Source organism: Crocuta crocuta, unplaced genomic scaffold, assembly GCF_008692635.1.
Source record: "Crocuta crocuta isolate KB4526 unplaced genomic scaffold, BGI_CrCroc_1.0 scaffold6, whole genome shotgun sequence".
Lineage (NCBI taxonomy): Eukaryota > Metazoa > Chordata > Mammalia > Carnivora > Hyaenidae > Crocuta > Crocuta crocuta.
This window is the reverse complement of record NW_027531917.1, coordinates 2,788,011-2,805,924: the sequence shown is the minus strand read 5'-3', so window position 1 is coordinate 2,805,924 and position 17,914 is coordinate 2,788,011. Positions and strand designations below refer to the sequence as shown.

At 39.6% G+C, this 17,914-nt stretch overlaps 1 protein-coding gene across 1 annotated transcript; it reads left to right on the top strand.

Moving 5' to 3' along the window:
* Positions 1-1,915: 1,915 nt before the first annotated feature.
* Positions 1,916-17,441, top strand: LNP1 (leukemia NUP98 fusion partner 1). The gene is made up of 3 exons (XM_077774942.1): positions 1,916-2,074; positions 12,762-12,992; positions 17,024-17,441. The coding sequence occupies exons 1-3, from the start codon at positions 1,916-1,918 to the stop codon at positions 17,171-17,173; spliced, it is 540 nt and encodes a 179-aa protein (XP_077631068.1). The 3' UTR covers positions 17,174-17,441.
* Positions 17,442-17,914: the final 473 nt, after the last annotated feature.

Genomic DNA, 17,914 nt, shown 5'->3' with positions numbered 1-17,914 from the left:
TCATACCTGGTACAAAGCAGGAGTTTAATAAATGCATTATTCCTGTTACCTCAAAAAAATGCCCACTAAAATGCAGGGACTATAATGTTCATAGAAGCTTTATTTATAATAGTTCCACCTGAACACAACCCAATGACAGCCCAAAATGACCATCAGTTAGTAGATTGAATATTTTTTGATATCCTTATTTTATTTAATTTTTAATATAATTTATTTTCAAATTGGCTTGCATAAAACACCCCACACTCATCCCAACAAGTGCCCTCCTCAATGCTTATCACCCACTTTCCCCTCTCCCCCACCCCCCATCAACTGTCAGTTTGTTCTCTATGTTTAAGAGACTCTTATAGTTTGTTTCCCTCCCTCTCTGTTTGTAACTATTTTTTCCCCTTCCCTTCCCCTATGGATTTCTGTTAAGTTTCTCAAGATCCACATAGGAGTGAAAACATGATATCTGTCTTTCTCTGACTGACTTATTTCACTCAGCATAATACCTTCTAGTTCCATCCACATTGTTGCAAATGGCATAATTTTATTCTTTCTCATTGCCAACTAGTATTCCATTGTATAGATAAACCACATCTTCTTGATCCATTCATCAGTTGATGGACATTTAGATTCTTTCCATAATTTGGCTATAGTTGAAAGCACTGCTATAAATGTTGGGGTACACGTGGCCCTGTGAATCAGCACTCCTGTATCCTTTGGATAAATTCCTAGTAATGCTATTTCTGGGTTATAGAGTAGTTCTATTTTTAATTTTTTGGGGGAACTTCCACACTATTTTCCAGAGCGGCTGCACCACTTTGCATTCCCACCAATAGTGTAAGAGGGTTCCCGTTTCTACACATCCTCGTCAGCAGATTGAATATTTNCTTGTGGGGATGAGCACTGGGCGTTATATGGAAACCAACTTGACAATAAACTATGAAAGAAAAGATATTTGGGATACTCATGCAATGCAGTACTATATACCATGAACTACCCTTACTGCAAAAGTATGGATAAATCTCACCAATGTAACATAGAATGATACAAAATAATACATTCTGCATAAATCCATTGAAACTAGGTTCAAAAACAGGCAAAATTAATCTATAGTGACAGCAGTCAGAAGTCATAACCTTTTGGAAGGAAGATGGATTGGAGGAAGGAAAAAGGGAGCCAGCTGGGGTGCTGAAAATGTGTTATGTCTTCACCTGCATAATGGTGGTTATATATGGCTATATGCATGTAAAAAATTTGTCAAACTAAGCACTTAATATTTGTACATCATATACATACGTTTATATTATTTACATTTATACAGATATAAATAATATGTCAATTAAAAAAACTGCTCCCTTAATCCCAGGATTTTTGTATCAATATCAATTTTATTTACTAGGAGCATATCTAGCAGACAATATAACATGTCAAAAGCTGGCCATCTAGCAGGCTGTAGTCAATCTGTCCCTTGTAAGTGGCCCCATTTCAGAACTAGCCTGGAGCTGACAGGCGTCTTATAAGGGTCATGCTCCATCATCATTGACAGCTGGAGATGCCATCACATGCCATCGGCAGCAAAGCACAGGGAAAACCAGGCGGTGGACTGTGCTTCCCACCCTTAGGCTTGGAGGCACAAACCCCAGCAATGGAAGGATTAAAAAGCCTCAATTTAAAAAGACAGGGGGAGGGGAGGGAATGTGGGCTGCACAATTTATAAATAGACATTCCCTGAGGCTGCCTGATGGTGAAGTGGTTGTTTAGTAAATCTTTCTCCCTTAAGAATCCCATTATCGGAGAGCGTTTGAAAATACCAGTTTCATTTTGTCTTTTGGGGGAGAACCTGGGTTTCATCAAGTCAGCCCTGTTGGATGATATTGCTCTCTGTCAGATCTAGAGACAGGCCTTCCGTACTTTGAATCACCTACACATGGAGCACAAAGATGATGATGATGATGATGATGTGTCTTTTGCCAAATGGATGAGCAGCTTCTGGGGTCACAGCTGGATAGAAGAGAATGAGAGAGGACTCCGAGGCCGTCACGGATCACAAGATGCCAGTTACAGGAAAACCTCCCTGCCCTGCCCAGTGAGTTATTATCAGAGAACCAGGGGAGCTGGACTAGGGGAGGGAGATTTCTGTTGGATAATTTTTGAAAAGGCCTTTGGGATAAAATTTTCTTTGGTTAAAAATCAGTACTCCTAAACCATTTTATACCCACAAAAATCTCTCTTATTATTTTATCTTGTTCTCCAGGGGACCTGATGTTCATCTATTAGGTAAAGATTTCTTCATTTTTAGTAGTCTAAGATATCTTCAACTACTATGCAGAGCTACTGATAATAAACCTGAGACAATCCTTCTGAGGGTTAATATAATTCAAGTCAAAGGAAAGAAACTTGATATTATAGTTTGTGTCGCATCAGCGTGGATCAATGTGTGATTTCCGATAGTCTTTTTAAAATACTGAAAATAGCTCTACTATTTCATAACCTCTAGAGAATTGGTGATTCCACATAATAACTCACTACCTTTGATAAATATGATATACCTTTTCTTCTGGTTCCCCTTTGGTTTCCTGAGGGTAGAAGGAGCCAAAATTGTCCTGCCCTCAGCAAGGCAAACACCCAGTGTCTAGGAAGCTAGATGCAAATAGGAAAGCCCCTGACAGGGAGTGAGTGGGCCTGACCAGGTGAGGACTCAGCAGCAGGTACGGGCAGTGGGTCTCTCTGTTTACTGCGGTGCTAGAAGACTCCGCCGCAGACACATGTGTTCTCTGTTTCCCAGTTACGCAGCAATAATAGAGCTTTTCCTCCTCACAAGTCACTTAGAATTCTAGCTGTAAAGAATACATTCCCAACCTGCTTCTGTCAACCCCAGAAACAAGTAAGTTTTAGGGTAATGTTTTTTTATTTCATTTTCATCTCCAGAATTCTCAGATGTATAATGCCTGTAAGGGATATAAAAGTGTGTAAGGCAAAATCTCTTTTACTCCCATTGACCAGTAAGTTTTGAGGAATGTCTTTAGGACACAAATATTGAAAGTAGGTTTCTTACCAAATGCATACTCAGGCACTAAGGGTGAGTTTCAATAGCTCTTTGAGCTTCAGGGACCTTAAGTAAAAAAGATAAGAGGCTGGACTGGATGATCTCTGGGAAGCCTTCTAGCACTAACTGTCCATGATTCTGTTGTAAATGAACACTTGCGTATCACACTCTTATCTTAATCTCTTATGATCCACTTCAAGTGAGGTATTCACAATGTGTGAACCAGAAGTACAGGTAGTGTCCAGTTGCCAGATAGTGAGGACCAGGGAAAAACAAGGAGAAAAACTGTGATTTGCTATTTATCTCAACAACCCTTTGGAGCCACTGAAAATAGGAAAACAAAGGAAGAAACATGACTTTTAAAATACAGTTTTGTTGAATAAATTTTACCATCTACTAGACTTTTAAATCTGAGATAATTCACTCTTTTTAGAGAATCCACTTTTAGGTTGCAGTGTTGTTTGCCTTAAACTATTGGGACAGAATTTGTTATGGATGACATTTCTGAACGGTGTCCATGTATCTTTTCCTGCTCAAACTAACTTCAAGCATTTTCCTGAATTAACCTGTTTAGATTTTCTTACTTACCAGTGAATTCCACAATTATCAGACTAACATGCAGAACGTATGTTCTTATTTAAGGATACAAAGCATGGAGTAAAAATGACCACCTTACTCAATAGAATAGAAAGAGTATAAGCACAGAACACAGAGTGGGGGACCCAGAGTGAGGCGGGCAGAGCCCCAGGAAATAGGAGTCTGACTCTACCTCTCGTCACATTATGCCACATATATATGAAGAGAGTCTATAGTTGGATACTTAACTTTTCTAACTCTAAAATGTGCTCAGGTTTTTCTTACCTTAGAGCTATGAGAACCATTAGGTTTTCATTTTTTTGTGTGTGTTTTGCTTTGAGCTCAATGAATAACATAAAAAGAAAAGCTTACTCTCAGCCTTGTCTCTTTTCTTCTCTCCCCATTGCTCCAATCTAAGACTCTTTCCTTCTCAACCTATTAGTAACCTGTATCCATCAATGTTACATGCATTGGAAGAGAAGAGTTTTCCCTCCTTTCCCATTTGAATGTGGTTTCTAATATGGCTTTCAGCCTCATGATTCCTGCAAAACCATAGTGATGGAGCCTTGATTCATTGTACATAGTTATTGAATACCTACTATGTATGTCCGGCATTACACAAGGCTCTAAAGGCTTCTAGGGTACAAGAAGACATACAAAATCTCTGAGCTTGTGGAACTTTCAGTCTAGTGGAAAATACAATTTGGCAGAAAGAACAAAGTAGACAAGGGGTAGATCTTTGTCTTTCTCAGAGAACACTATTTTTTGACGCCTCAGTTTAATAATCTATGATCACTGATTTAGAGTGAATTTAAAAATCTAACTTTACTGTCCTGATGTTCTTTGTGGGAAAAAAATGAAGTGATATGAAGTCTCTTTTATTAATTGAACTGATGTGCCTTCTACCTCCAGCACCACATGAATACACACGTGAAGTAGAAGTTTCTGTATTCCTTATTTATTTTGCTCACTGAAAGTGGATTTTTAATACTTTAGTCCATTCAGCTATCTAGGCATCTTCTGCAGCTTACCATGGTTCTCTTACTATTGTTTGGCATCGTTTGGGCCTATAGGCCGGAGATTAAGCTAAATGAAAGGAGTCTTCAAGAAGGAACCAAATTCCCTGGCCTAAGGCTTTGCTAATTCCATTAAAAAAATTTTTTTTTAATGTTTATTTATTTTTGAGAGAGAGAGAAAGAGACTGAGTGCGAGTGGGGGAGAGACAGAGAAAGAGGGAGACACAAAATCTGAAGCAGGCTTCGGGCTCTGAGCTGTTAGTACAGAGCCCGATGGTGGGGGACTTGAACCCACCAGCTGCAAAATCATGACCTAAGCCCAAGCCGGACACATAACCAACTGAGGCACCCAGGCTACCCTGGCTTTGCTAATTCTAAATGCTTTCTCAGTGCTTCCTCTATGCTCCAAGGTAGCACAGTATATGCTTGCCCACATGATATCATTTAAGGGGATATAAAAATAAGCCTTTACCTGTCTGTACCCAAGGGATTCAAAAAAATATTTTTTAATGTTTATTTATTTTTGAGAGAGAGAGAGAGTGTGTGTGTGCACAAGCAGGGGAGAGGCAGAAAGAAAGGGAGACAGAAACTCTGAAGCAGGCTCCAAGCTATCAGCACAGAGGTCGAGGTAAGGCTTGAACCCATGAACCAAGATTTCATGACCTGAGTTGAGAACGGATGCCCAACTGACTGAGCCACCAAGGTGCCCCCACTTTTTCTTTTTGAAAATAATCACCTTTAGGGTGTCTGGGTGGCTCAGTTGGTTAAGCACCCGACTCCTGGTTTTGGCTCAGGTCATGATCTCCCAGTTTCTGAGTTCCAGACCTGTATGGGGCTCTGGACTGGCAGCCCAGAGCCTGCTTGGGATTCTCGTTCTCTCTCTCTCTCTCTCTCTCTGTCTCTCTCCCCCTCCCCCATTCACATGGTCTCAGTCACTAAATAAATAAATAAATAGATAGATAGACAAATGATCTTTATTTTTATATTTTCTCTTCATGGTCTCAATTTAAAGCAATAGAAGACAGTTTTAATTTTTTTTTTTATCCCTGACTGACTTGAGTATGGCTACACACTGTCACCATTACAGTATCTCACTACAGTGATGGTTCTCCCACATTTGCTCATGACATGGAAGGGCTGGGGCATGGCCCCCTCAGAGGATTTCTCATAAACCTGAAGAGAAGGGATGCCTTACGGTTGCATGACTAACAGAGATTTCTTGTTTTTCCGGTTAAATTTATATTCAATTTCAATAGGGAACAATGCCTTAACCCCCAAAATGAAACTAGCAATAGAGTCTCAGGCAGCAGTGACAACTCTTTGGAGGCACTTTTAGCATAATATTCTATGGATTTGCTCTCTGTCTTCTACTGGATGTAGAGGGGTTGCTGAAGGGTAGCAGAGCAGAGTGGCTGAGAAGGGTGAAGGGAGGGCTCCAGAAGTGACCTCTCAGGGTCCCCCACTAACAGCATAACTGACTGAGTTACCTACCTCTCTCTGCCCATATGTAAAGAGGACTGATGGGAACAGCATATACCTCATAAAGATGTAGTGAAAATTCAATAAGTAATTTATGTAATGTAATTAGAACATTGACTGCTACCTAATGAGCACCTATGCTCCTTATTATTATGTGCTAGAAGTGTTGAAACTTGGAAATATTTTTTTTCCAGATGATGCTTTGCTTTAGACTACAAAAAGTCCTAGAGTCTTTCATTTTGTCTTTCCCTCATTGTCTTTAATGTTTCTCTTTCTCACTAGTTCATTTATATTGGAGGTTGGCATATGGTGTATGTTCTGTTATGGACTGATGTCCTCTCTTCCCCCCCGCCAACCCTCACAAAATTCATATGCTGAAGTCCTAACCCTGAATGTGATGATATTTGGAGATAAGGTCTTTGGAAAGTAATTAGGTGTGGATGAGCTCATGAGGTGGGGCCCTATCAGATGGGATTAGTACCCTTATAAGCAGAGACCCTTATAAGCTCTTTCTCTCTCTCTCTGCACCTGCATGCATAAGTCGTAGGTGAGATATTTAGCTGACCTAATATTCATTTTCCTCATTTGTAAAAGGGAAGAATGACTCCCTCCCAGGAATTGTTCTGAGGTCTGAGGTCAAGGACATGGTCCCCAGAGAGCGTGGTACTCTCGTACTGTGCACTACGACTTAACATGGCTCTTATTATCCCAGCACCTAGAACTTTCTCCTCATTGTTTCTCGTTTTGCTGTTCATGGGTATTTCAGGTGCTTGTATTGACACAGAGAACAGGAGGGGTACAAGTGAAGGGTGATTGCAATTAAAGCCAAGACAAAGAATATCAAGTAGTTAAGCCCTCCAGAAGAAAATATTACATAACCAATTTCCTTTTATTTATTTATTATCATATTTTTAAACATTTTATTTTTAAGTAATCTCTACACCCAGCGTGGGGCTCAAACTCACAACCCTGAGATCCAGAGTCGCACACTTCATGGGCTGAGCCAGCCAGGTGCCCCACCAATTTCTTTTTCATTAATTAATTAAAATGAAAACCTATGCCTTGGGTTAGAAGGCAGTGTCTGTTATACACTTTGTCTTTGTCACTCTGTCATCTGGGACCCCAGCTGGTGAGCTGAGAATGAAGGATCCTGTCCCAAAGGCAAGAGCCTGTCTCACAGTGTGGAAGAGAGACCAATAAGACTAGTCCATGGCTATGGAGGTGATATGTACATACTTGGCAAAAATAAGCCACGTAAAAATAAGCTAGGGCACTGTTTCATGTCTTTGCCAGGAAGATTACATTAGAAGGGCATATAAAATTCCAAAAGTAGAGCTTGCATGGTAAGTAAACATATTTAAAAATGGGAACTTCTTCCTGTAATGGATTGGAGAGCTCTTTTAAGCCTATTTCCCACAAAGTCACACACCAAAACAAACAAATGGAAAAACCTATCTGATAGGAAATATTAAGTATATATTTATATTGTGAGAAAACTCTTGCCATTCTTTTTAGGCCCCTCAATGGAAGAGAACATTTGTACAAGCATTCTCATTTCATGTACAACCTCAAGTTTTAAAATTTTATTTAAAAAATTTTATTGTGGCAGGAACACTTAACATGAGATCTACCATCTTAGCCAATTTTTAAGTGTGCAATACAGTATGGTTAACTACAGGCCCAAGGCTGTACAGTAGATCTTCAGAACTCACTCATTTTTGCATAACTAGAATTTTATACCCATTGATTAGCCATTTCCTGTTTCCCCCTTCTCTCAAGCCCTGATGACCATCACTCTATTCCTCGCTTCTATGGATTTAAGGATTTTAGAGACCTCATGCAAGTGGCATCATTCAGTATGTGTCTTTCTGTGTCTGAGTCTCAAGTTTTTAAAGTACCATTTTTTTCTTGATAAAATAGTACAAAACACTGCAGAAAACTTGGAAAATAGTAAAAAAACAAAACAAAACAAAACAATCCCATGGCACAAAGAAAGCCTTTCAAAACATTCAGGTATGTTTTAAGATTGCTCATCTTATGATGTTACCCTGCTTCAAGCCCTCCTCTCACCTCCCTCCACCCAGGCGCTCACGCTCAGTGAGCATCTTTTCCGCATCTTTTCCTTCCACTCCAGCAAGCTCTTCTGTGGCACATATGGGGCTCATCCTCAGGCAGAAAAGCGTTTCTGTTCCCTAATTAACCCTGCTCATCCTTCAGATTGTATCTTTTTTCTTTTTTTATAAATGTTTTTTTTTTAATATTTTTTATTTATTTCTAGGAGAGAGAGAGACAGCGTGAGCAAGGGAGGGGCAGAGAGAGAGGGAGACACAGACTCTGAAATAGGCTCCAGGCTCTGAGCTGGCAGTCAGCACAGAGCCCGACGCGGGGCTCGAACCCACGAACTGCGAGATCGTGACCCAAGCGAAAGTCGGACGCTTAACCGACTAAGCCACCCAGGCGCCCCCTTCAGATTGTATCTTAATCATCACACCTTCACGAAAGTCTCCCTGATCCTCCTGGCCACTCCAATACCTACCCAAACTTACATAATTTTACCCAGTTACATCCTCTCAGGGAACCTTGGACTTTTCCTTTACGGCATTTGGCCACGGCTGTAGGCATACGCCCTATTTGTTTAGCGTCCATCTCCCGTGCAGACATGATCTCCAAGAGGGGACGCTTTGCTTATTTGGCTCCCCAACTTACTCAAAGCACCAAGTACCATGTCTTACCCATAATAAATGGAATAATATATCCAAATTTACCTCATGTCTTAGTAGCTTTACAAATCTTTAACCAAATTTCTGATTATTTTTTGAGAGAAAATTTCTAGACATGTGTGTTAGATTTTTGGGCCGCCATAAGAAAGTACCACACGCTGGGTGACTTACACAGCAGAAATTTATTTTCTCAACAGTTCTGGAAGTTAGTCTGAGATAAAAGTGTGAGCAGGTTTGGTTTCTTCCGAGGCCTCTCTTCTCAGCATGCGGATGGCCACTTTCTTGCTGTGTCTTCACCTTCACGATCCTTCCTCTGGGTAAGCCTATCCCTGGTGTCCCTCTGTGTGTCCAAATTTCTTTTTCTTATAATGGCACTGGACAGACTGAAATGGGACCCACCATAATGGTCTCACTTCAACTTAATCTTTAAAGGCTCTATCTCCAAATATAGTCATATTCTGAGCTACTCACATAAGGCTTCATATGAATTTGGGGGTAGCGGGACACAATACAGCAAATAACAACATGCAATGGATGGATCCAAGGAGGGGGATATTATAAGTCCCCAGACACATATTGCCAACAGCTTTCTGGGAAGACCATGCACATTGGTGGTCCCACCAGCCTATCTCTCTGCACTCTTGCCAGTATTGGTACCATTAAGTAACATTTGTTTTTTCTAAACTGAAAGGCAAGATTGTATATTATTTCATTTTCCATAAGCATAAATAATTTTTACTAGTTGGCATTTGGGTATTTCTTTTTCTTTCATTCTCTGTACATTTATTCATTTTTAATATTTTAAAAAAGGTAATATGTACACCCAACATGGGACTCAAACTCACAACCCTGAGATCGAGAGTCACATGCTCTTCCAACTGAGCCAGCCAGGTGCCCCTTATCTAGTATGTATTTAATGAATTCATGCTGTGAATAAGGCAAAGTCCTGCATACTAGGATTCTAGCAGAGAATGAAACATGGACCTAGATGTGATGGACCATATAGTTTAATGGAGAAGGGAGATGTGTAACAAAATTACCCCAAATATTGAGTATAGTTGTGATGAGTATTGTAAAGGAGAAGTACGAAATCCCAGGAGGGCATCTAACTGGGCTCGGGACCAACCAGACAGTCAGGAAGGATTTCTGTGGAAGTGCAGACTGACTGAGTATGATTAGCCATTACCCGAGGTAATGGAGTGGAGCAGTGGGTGGTCATGAGCACAGAAGACCGCCTGTAAAGGTGCCTGTGCTGGGTAGGAGCAGGTAAGCTGGAAGAAGTGACTAACTAGTGGGGCTGTCACTGAAAGGGCAGGCGGTCCAAGATGAGGTGCAAAACGAAAAGTGATCAGTTATGACTTGGTGGTGGTTCTCACCACTCTTTCTGCTGTGGGAACAACAAAATAAATGAGTGAGCAGATATAGGACATCCACTATGAGGAGGCTGCATCTGTAACCTGGTTGAAAGATAATCTGGGTGCCTTGAATTATAAGGCTGATAGTAACAGTGGTGCTGGAAAAGCATGGATAGTTTTTAGAGACATTTGAGAGGAGGAATCTGCTGACGTGGCAATTGAATGTGAAGAGTGGCTCCTGAGTTACTGTTCTGAGTGACTGAGTGCATGGCGGTGCCATCTTCTAACTTAGGGGACACATGAGGAGCAGGTTTGGGGAGGAGAGGTCATGAGTTCCGATTTGCACAAGTCAGGATGGGTGCCAGTGGGATACCAATGAGGGAACTTGAGGAGGTAGAAACTCAAAGGAGATGTCTGCACTAACAATATAAATTAGGAAATAAGAGTATCGCTAGGAACTTAAGCCCGAGGATCAGATATTTAGGGAGACAGTGTAAAGTGAGAAATGATAAGAAGCAAAGAAAGACTAGTTTAGAACCCAGAGGAACTCCAATAGTTGTGAGCTACTAGAGGGAGAAGGGAGTAACATGTCTAAAACACAATGCAGAAAGAACATCCTTTAGCTGCAGTGGTAGAAGACAAGGAAAGATTATTTCCGGCCAAGGGGCACATGTGGTACTGGATTGAATGCTACAAATTTATTAAAGACCAAAAGTGCACAGAGTTCAGCAACACTGAGACCAATATCCTGACCAAAATCAGTCTTGGGTGCAAAAGCTAGATTGAAGTAGGTTGGGAAGTGAGAAAAATTGAGAGAACAGCTTTTTTTTTCAATGTTTATTTTTAAGAGACAGTGAGCAAACGAGCAGGGGAGGAGCAAAGAGAGAGGGAGACAGAGGATCCAAAATGGGCCCTATGCTGACAGCAGAGAGCCCAGTGGGGGGACTCAGACTCACAAACTGTGAGATCATGACCTGAGCTAAAGTCAAACACTTAGCCAACTGAGCCACCCACACAACCTGAGAGAATAGTTCTTTCAAGATTGGCTTCTCTGAACTGTCTGTCCTTTGACTGTTTTCTGATTATGATTTTAATGCTGATATTATTGTATTATATGACTTGTATGTTTATATGTATGTGAGATATTTCTTTTCAGGATATTATTATTAAACATTACTAAAATGTAGCAAATATTTTTAAAGATGTTATTTTTTAAATTTTTATTATTTTATTTTATTTTTTAATTATTACTTTTTAATAGTTTATTGTCAAGTTGGTTTCCATATAACACCCAGTGCTCATCCCCAAAAGTGCCCTCCTCCAATCCCATCACCCCCTTTCCCCTCTCCCCCACCACCATCAGCCCTCAGTTTTCAAGAGTCTCTCATGGTTTGCCTCCCTCCCTTTCCGCAACTATTTTTCCCCTTCTTCTCCCCTATGGTCCTCTGTTAAGTTCCTCCTAATCCTCCTATACGTGCAAACATATGGTATTTGTCCTTCTCTGCCTGACTTATTTCACTCAGCATAACACCCTCGAGTTCCATCAATGTTGCCACACATGGCCAGATTTCATTCTTTCTCATTGGCATGTAGTATTCCATTGTATAGATAAACCACATCTTCTTGATCCATTCATCAGTTGATGGACACTTAGGCTTTTTCCATGATTTGGCTATTGTTGAGAGTCCTGCTATGAACATTGGGGTACATGTGCTCCTATGCATCAGCACTCCTGTATTCCTTGGGTAAATTCTTAGCAGTGCTACTGCTTGATCATAGGGGAGTTANCCTAGAGGAGAAAGCAGGAAACAACCTCCTTGACCTCCACCGCAGCAACTTCTTGCTTGACACATCCCCAAAGACAAGGGAATCAAGAGCAAAAATGAACTATTGGGACCTCATCAAGATAAAAAGCTTCTGCATGGCAAAGGACACAATCCATAAAACTAATAGGCAACCGACAGAATGGGAAAAGATAGTTGCAAATGACATATCAGATAAAGGGCTAGTATCCAAAATCTATAAGGAACTACCCAAACTCCACACCTGAAAAACAAATAGTCCAGTGAAGAAATGGGCAGAAGATATGAAAAGACACTTTTTAAAGATTTTAAAGCTACCATTAATTTTGTTATGTTGCTTGTGATGCACATTAGATTTATTTTATGTAGCTAAGTTAGCTTTTTTCTTTTGACTTTTTCCATTGCTCTTTTGCTTAGAAATTCTTTCTAAAATATAGCAATCACACAACTATTCACCTTTGCACTATTTCTTAAACATTTATAGCTTCATTAAATTTTTTTAATTTTGGAATTTATTTTTACGTATCAATTTGAGGCTTGGAATGCTTCATTATATTGCCGTAATGGTGGAAGATGAACAAAGTTAGTCTTGGGGTGTTCTACTTAATGTTTTAATCAATTGACTCTACTTCATTGTAGAAGGAAGGTCTTGCTAATCAAAAAGATAAAATTTCAGTTCAACATGAGATTTGTTTAGTTGGTAATTTATGGATAATCTGTCCCTGTGCTAATATTGTACAGACTCTTTATATTGTAAAAATTTTTTTCTCTGTTTCCAGTTTCCTGTGCTTCCCAGAATCACATCATCTGACAGCCATCCCAGAAGGCATTCTCATGAGGACCAGGGATTTCGATGCCATACCCACATGCGGGGTTACAGAAAATGTTCAGCGGATGACTCATTCAGGGAGCCACTGGAATCAAAAGGAAGATCCCATTCCAAAATTCAAGCATTTTCAGAGTCCTTTGAAGAGCAACTGTGCTTTAGAACCAGACGCTCTGTCTCTTTGGTATGTAACAGAATTATTGAATATTTAACCACTTTAGAAAAGGAAACCCAAAGGATTCATCCTCCCCAGGTTTGAGGAGAACAGCTCTAACTTCTTCTTTTACAGCTTAGTGATGAGGTCTTTGACAAACGATTAGATAGCCCAGATGCATATAAATTTTAAGTTATTTTTATTGGAGATGTCTGGTATGAGAAGAATTCCTGGAGGACTGTAGGTGGAATGTGTTTGTTGTTGAGGTCCTCTGGTTCTTTGAGACTATTTTTGTCACTCTTATAAGTAATTGTGACTTGTCCTTCTTTCACTGTTCGAAGAAGAGAAAAACTACCCCAACTGTTCTATCCTTTCATATTTAATCCAGTAGCAGATAGCGCATGATGGTGGTGTGTTCCCTGCACTTCTAAAAAGCATGCAGAAGGAATTCTCTGAACACTGTCTAGTGGGTGTCCAGGAGTAGGAGCTGTCCAGGCATTCACAGTGGCCTCGTGGGAGTCTACATAAAGCACAAAGGAAGGATAGGCATGAAATAGGGGAAGAGTAGAAACTCCAAATTGACAATGCCAAACTTGATACATAAAGTAATAAACTGGAGACCAATTAATTTGGAGATAGTTTTGAACTATGCAACATGTTTGCTGAGTGGCCTTCAGCAAAATAACTTCTTTTTCTGTTTTTTTTTTCGTTTGTTTTATTTTGCAGAGCAGGAATAGTATGTCTCTGCCATGCAGTAGGCAGAAAAAATAAGCGACTAGGCATATTGCTATCTGGTTCTTGAGCCATGTTCTGTTAATGTACACAGGAAGACATGTGCCTGCTTCCTACCTCATTGTCCATCTGAACACAATGCTTTCTGCTTAGCAGTGTTGGATGTTGGGACTGTTACCGAGCATCTTTGCCTTGTAGCTGGCACCTCACTTTTACCAGAGAGTGACCCTGGATGTGATTGTCCTTCAGTAGGCTGCTCTCTCCACCTGATCGTAGGAAGAGCAAGGAAGGAAGAATAGTGAGCAACTGTCACTTATCATACCTAAATCTTATTAAGAGTTCCTGTTTTGTCTTTTCTTTATATCAGTTTTTAAAAAAGATATGGTTTCAGAGTTAGAACAGTGTTGCAAGAATAGTGCAAAAAACGCACTCTTCATTTAGATTCCTGCCAAATGTTAATATGTTATATTTACTTGTATCTTTCTCCCTTTCCCAACTCCCAAACAAGGGCAGGAGAACATTCTCTTAGAAAAACACAGTATAATAGTTAAACTCGGGAAATTAACACCAATACAATACTTTTATATCTAATTTCTTGACCTTGTTCATATTTTGTCAGTTGCCGCATTAATATTCTCTACAGTGAAATTCCAGTTATGTATTGCAACCAATTTTCACATTTCCCGAATTGATTTTATCCTGAACAGTTCCTCAGTCTTTCCTTGTCTTTCCTGACCCTGACATCTGAAGAATACTGGTATCTTTTTTTAGATGTCTTTTTAGAATGATACTTAATTTGGGTTTATCTGGTATTTCATCATGGCTAGATTTAGATTATAAGCTTTCAGCAGGAATGAAACAGAAGTAAAAGAATTCTTGTTTTAAAATTACATGTTAAAGTAATTCATTATATTAATTCAGGAGACATATCAGCCTCAACTTTTTTCTGGAGCAAGTTACAGTATAGTTTGAAAACATTTTAATCTTAACAGTTCTTTGTTGATTCTGATGTCCTCAGAATCCACATCTTATATAACTACTTATGTGATATCATTTTCTCATATCTTAAGTCCCAACAGTGTGCAAGCATGAAATCAGTTCTCCTATTTAAAAAGATACTCATCATATTATCCCTAAAATACTTGCTAATATCTCATTTCCCAAGTTCTTCCTTTTGAATATGGAGGCAATCAAGACAGCATTTTCAATTTCTTGACTTAAGAACTCTTTTCACAGTTATATATAATAGCTAGAAACCTGCTAAAGGTTTACAAAATCACTTATTTTTTCATATTATATGATAAATATATAGGATAAATACTTTTATTAAATTAAATATTTTATTTTATATCAATTTTAAAAAGTTTATTTATTTATTTATTTTGAGAGAAAGAGTGTGTGCATGTGAGCAGGAAAGGGTCAAAGGGAGAGGGAAAGGGAGAAGATCCCAAGCAGGCTCTTCACTGTCAGTGCAGGGCCCAATGCAGGGCTTGGACTCCAAACTGTGAGATCATGATCTGAGCTGAAACCAAGCTTAACCAACTGAGCCACCTAGGTGCCCCAATACCCACAATGTATAGTAGCATGTAGATTAAAATTTTATATCCTTTAGCATCAAAAAGAGCCACAAACTAATTTTGTAACCTAATCATGACCAATAAAATTAAGTTCTTTCATTCTGATATTCAAAAACTCAATTGGCTTATTTCGATGATTTTTACATTTTGTGTCTTTTTTATTTTTTTAAAAATTTCTTTTTTACACTTATTTATTTTTGAGAGACAGAGACAGAGCACAATTGGGGGAGAGGCAGAGAGAGAATGAGACACAGAATCCAAAGCAGTCTCCAGGCCCTGAGCTGTCAGCACAGAGCCTGATGCGGAGCTCAAACTCACAAACCATGAGATAATGATCTGAGGCGAAGTTGGATGCTTAAGACTGAGCCACCGAGGTGCCCCTACATTTTGTTTCTAAATGAGATAAGAAAACAGATTTCAGTTCATTATTTATGAGCATTGCTCAGCTAATCTCTATTCTCCATAAAGGAAAAGCCAAATTGAAAATAATCCTCACTATATTTTCTCCTTTTTTGTACTGCTTTTGTAAGTATTAGAGACATTCGTGACTGCTTAATTGAGCTCTGATCAGCCTGATGGATGTAATATAGCTGCCGGGACTGATGAACATAATCTGGAGGCACATTTACAGAGCTAGTACAATTTTTAGGTTTCTCCTAACCTGTATCTCAGCTTCATCATTTGTTTTGCTTTGTGACTTTGACCACTGCACCATTATAGCTAGAAATGAAGCAATCTAGGTATGAAAACAATTCAGCACGGAAGAGTAGCTGATGCCACCGCAGTAACCAGACACCCTCATAACTCAGCCTGCAGGGTTGAGCCATGCATGATCTTGCTCTTCTGACTGCCACTCATCACAGTGTATTTTCACTTGATAGACACTCAGGCGTTCCCCAGCATTTCCAGTTCAAATGGAGGAGGGGAGAGAGTAGTGATGTTATCTGTTTTTTTCTTAGAAATAGAAGTGTAAGTAGACACCATAACCACATTTATCAGTGCCATTCTTTAGTCAGTAATTCCTTTGAAAGACACTCCTTGACCATGGAAGCTGAAGAAACATCTTTCTCCCTGCCCCCATACTTCCCTATCATATCACTCTGTTTGCTCATCATCTTTGTACTTATTGCTATCTGTTACATTGTTTCCTTTTAGGCTTATCCATTGCCTGTCACTGTCCACCTAGGTGTAATATTGAAGAAGTAGGGTTTCTTTAGTAAGTGCTTTATCTCCTGATCTTATGCATTCAATGAATCAGTGAATGTGCCCCCATGGGCAATCTTTTGGGGAATGATAATGTGGTTGGATGTCACTCCTCAACGCTCCATTTCACATATTAAAACTAATGCAAACCCCACTTTTAATGTAATTTAAAGAATTAGACACTGGGAGGTTAGAATCAGTCCATATATAATTCACTTGCCATATTCCTCTTCAGAAAAGCACCAGAAGACTATTAATTATATCGTACTGTGAGATCACATCTGTCTACGTGTCAGAGGCAGACTCGGGGTTGTGTACAGCTTGAGTTTCCTCCACAGACTGTCTCTTGACACCCTAGGGCTCATTCCCTTTATTTATGACTAAAACTTTTGGCAACACGCTTAGGCTTATGCTAATTTATCATGAGAAACTAAGATGTGGAAGTCTACTACATGAGCAGGGCTTTCTTCATCTCTGATAGTTAGGAGAAATGTGGCATGTTGTCAGCTATTAGTACATGTCTACCCTTTTCTGACCTTTCTGTTTCAGGGACCTGAGAGCAGAAAGGAGAGAAATGAAAGAGAATGCGTGAGGATGGAGATGAAATCTCGAAAGAAAATGGAGGAAAGAAGGAACTCTAGGAAGGAAGAACACGGAGAAGAATACATGCTCCCTTTGTTTGAAAAAGAGCCCAAATAGTATTTTGTTTCCACATCATGACTACAGATGCCACTGGGTGTTTTGGGTCCCCGAACGCCAGGCCAGGTGGTGGTAGCTGTAAGAGAGTGTCTACAGGTGCTGAGTGGCTGCAGTGGGCAGTGAGTGTGGCTCCCCCCAAGGTGACTCAAACTGTGCTCCAACTGACTCTGGCCTCTTAGTTGAGAGTGTGATCAGCTTTGTTGTCCTTTTATGGGCATAAGTAGAATCAAAGGTATTTTAATAGAATAAGTAATTCTTAAAAATGTAAAGAAAGATATTTAAAGAACCACCTACCCATCTTCACAAACCCTTCTTCCACATCAACTTTGCAAATAATTTTAAATAAAAGTCATTGGTGTGAATCTAAGTTTACTTCTTTATTAGAAGTAATAATGTAAGTATGCTTAATGGCTATCATTTAAGGAGAACTGGTAATTAACGTGCCAAGTTCTATGTGAAGTTTTTCAAGGGCTCACCTAAAATAATCCTCACTGCACTGAGATGGAAACTTTTCTTTTCACTTGCTGGCTGAGGAAATTGAATTTAGACAAGTCCAGGAACTCATTGATGAGGTATCAGGGTTAGGGCTAGAGCCCAGTTCATTCTGACTCATGCTTGTAACCTGAGACAGGACCTTAATTTCCTTTTTATTTAAAAAATTTTTAATGTTTATTTATTTAAGTGAGAGAGAGAGACAGAGAGAGAGAGTGAGTGGGGGAGGAGCAGAGAGGACAGGGAGAC

Excerpts from the sequence above, each read along its gene's own strand:
- LNP1 (XM_077774942.1), top strand. The coding sequence starts at position 1,916 with ATGGAGCACAAAGATGATGATGATGATGATGATGTGTCTTTTGCCAAA. Across the intron at positions 2,075-12,761 it reads AAACCTCCCTGCCCTGCCCA|TTTCCTGTGCTTCCCAGAAT; the intron begins GTGAGTTATTAT and ends CTCTGTTTCCAG. Across the intron at positions 12,993-17,023 it reads CCAGACGCTCTGTCTCTTTG|GGACCTGAGAGCAGAAAGGA; the intron begins GTATGTAACAGA and ends TTTCTGTTTCAG.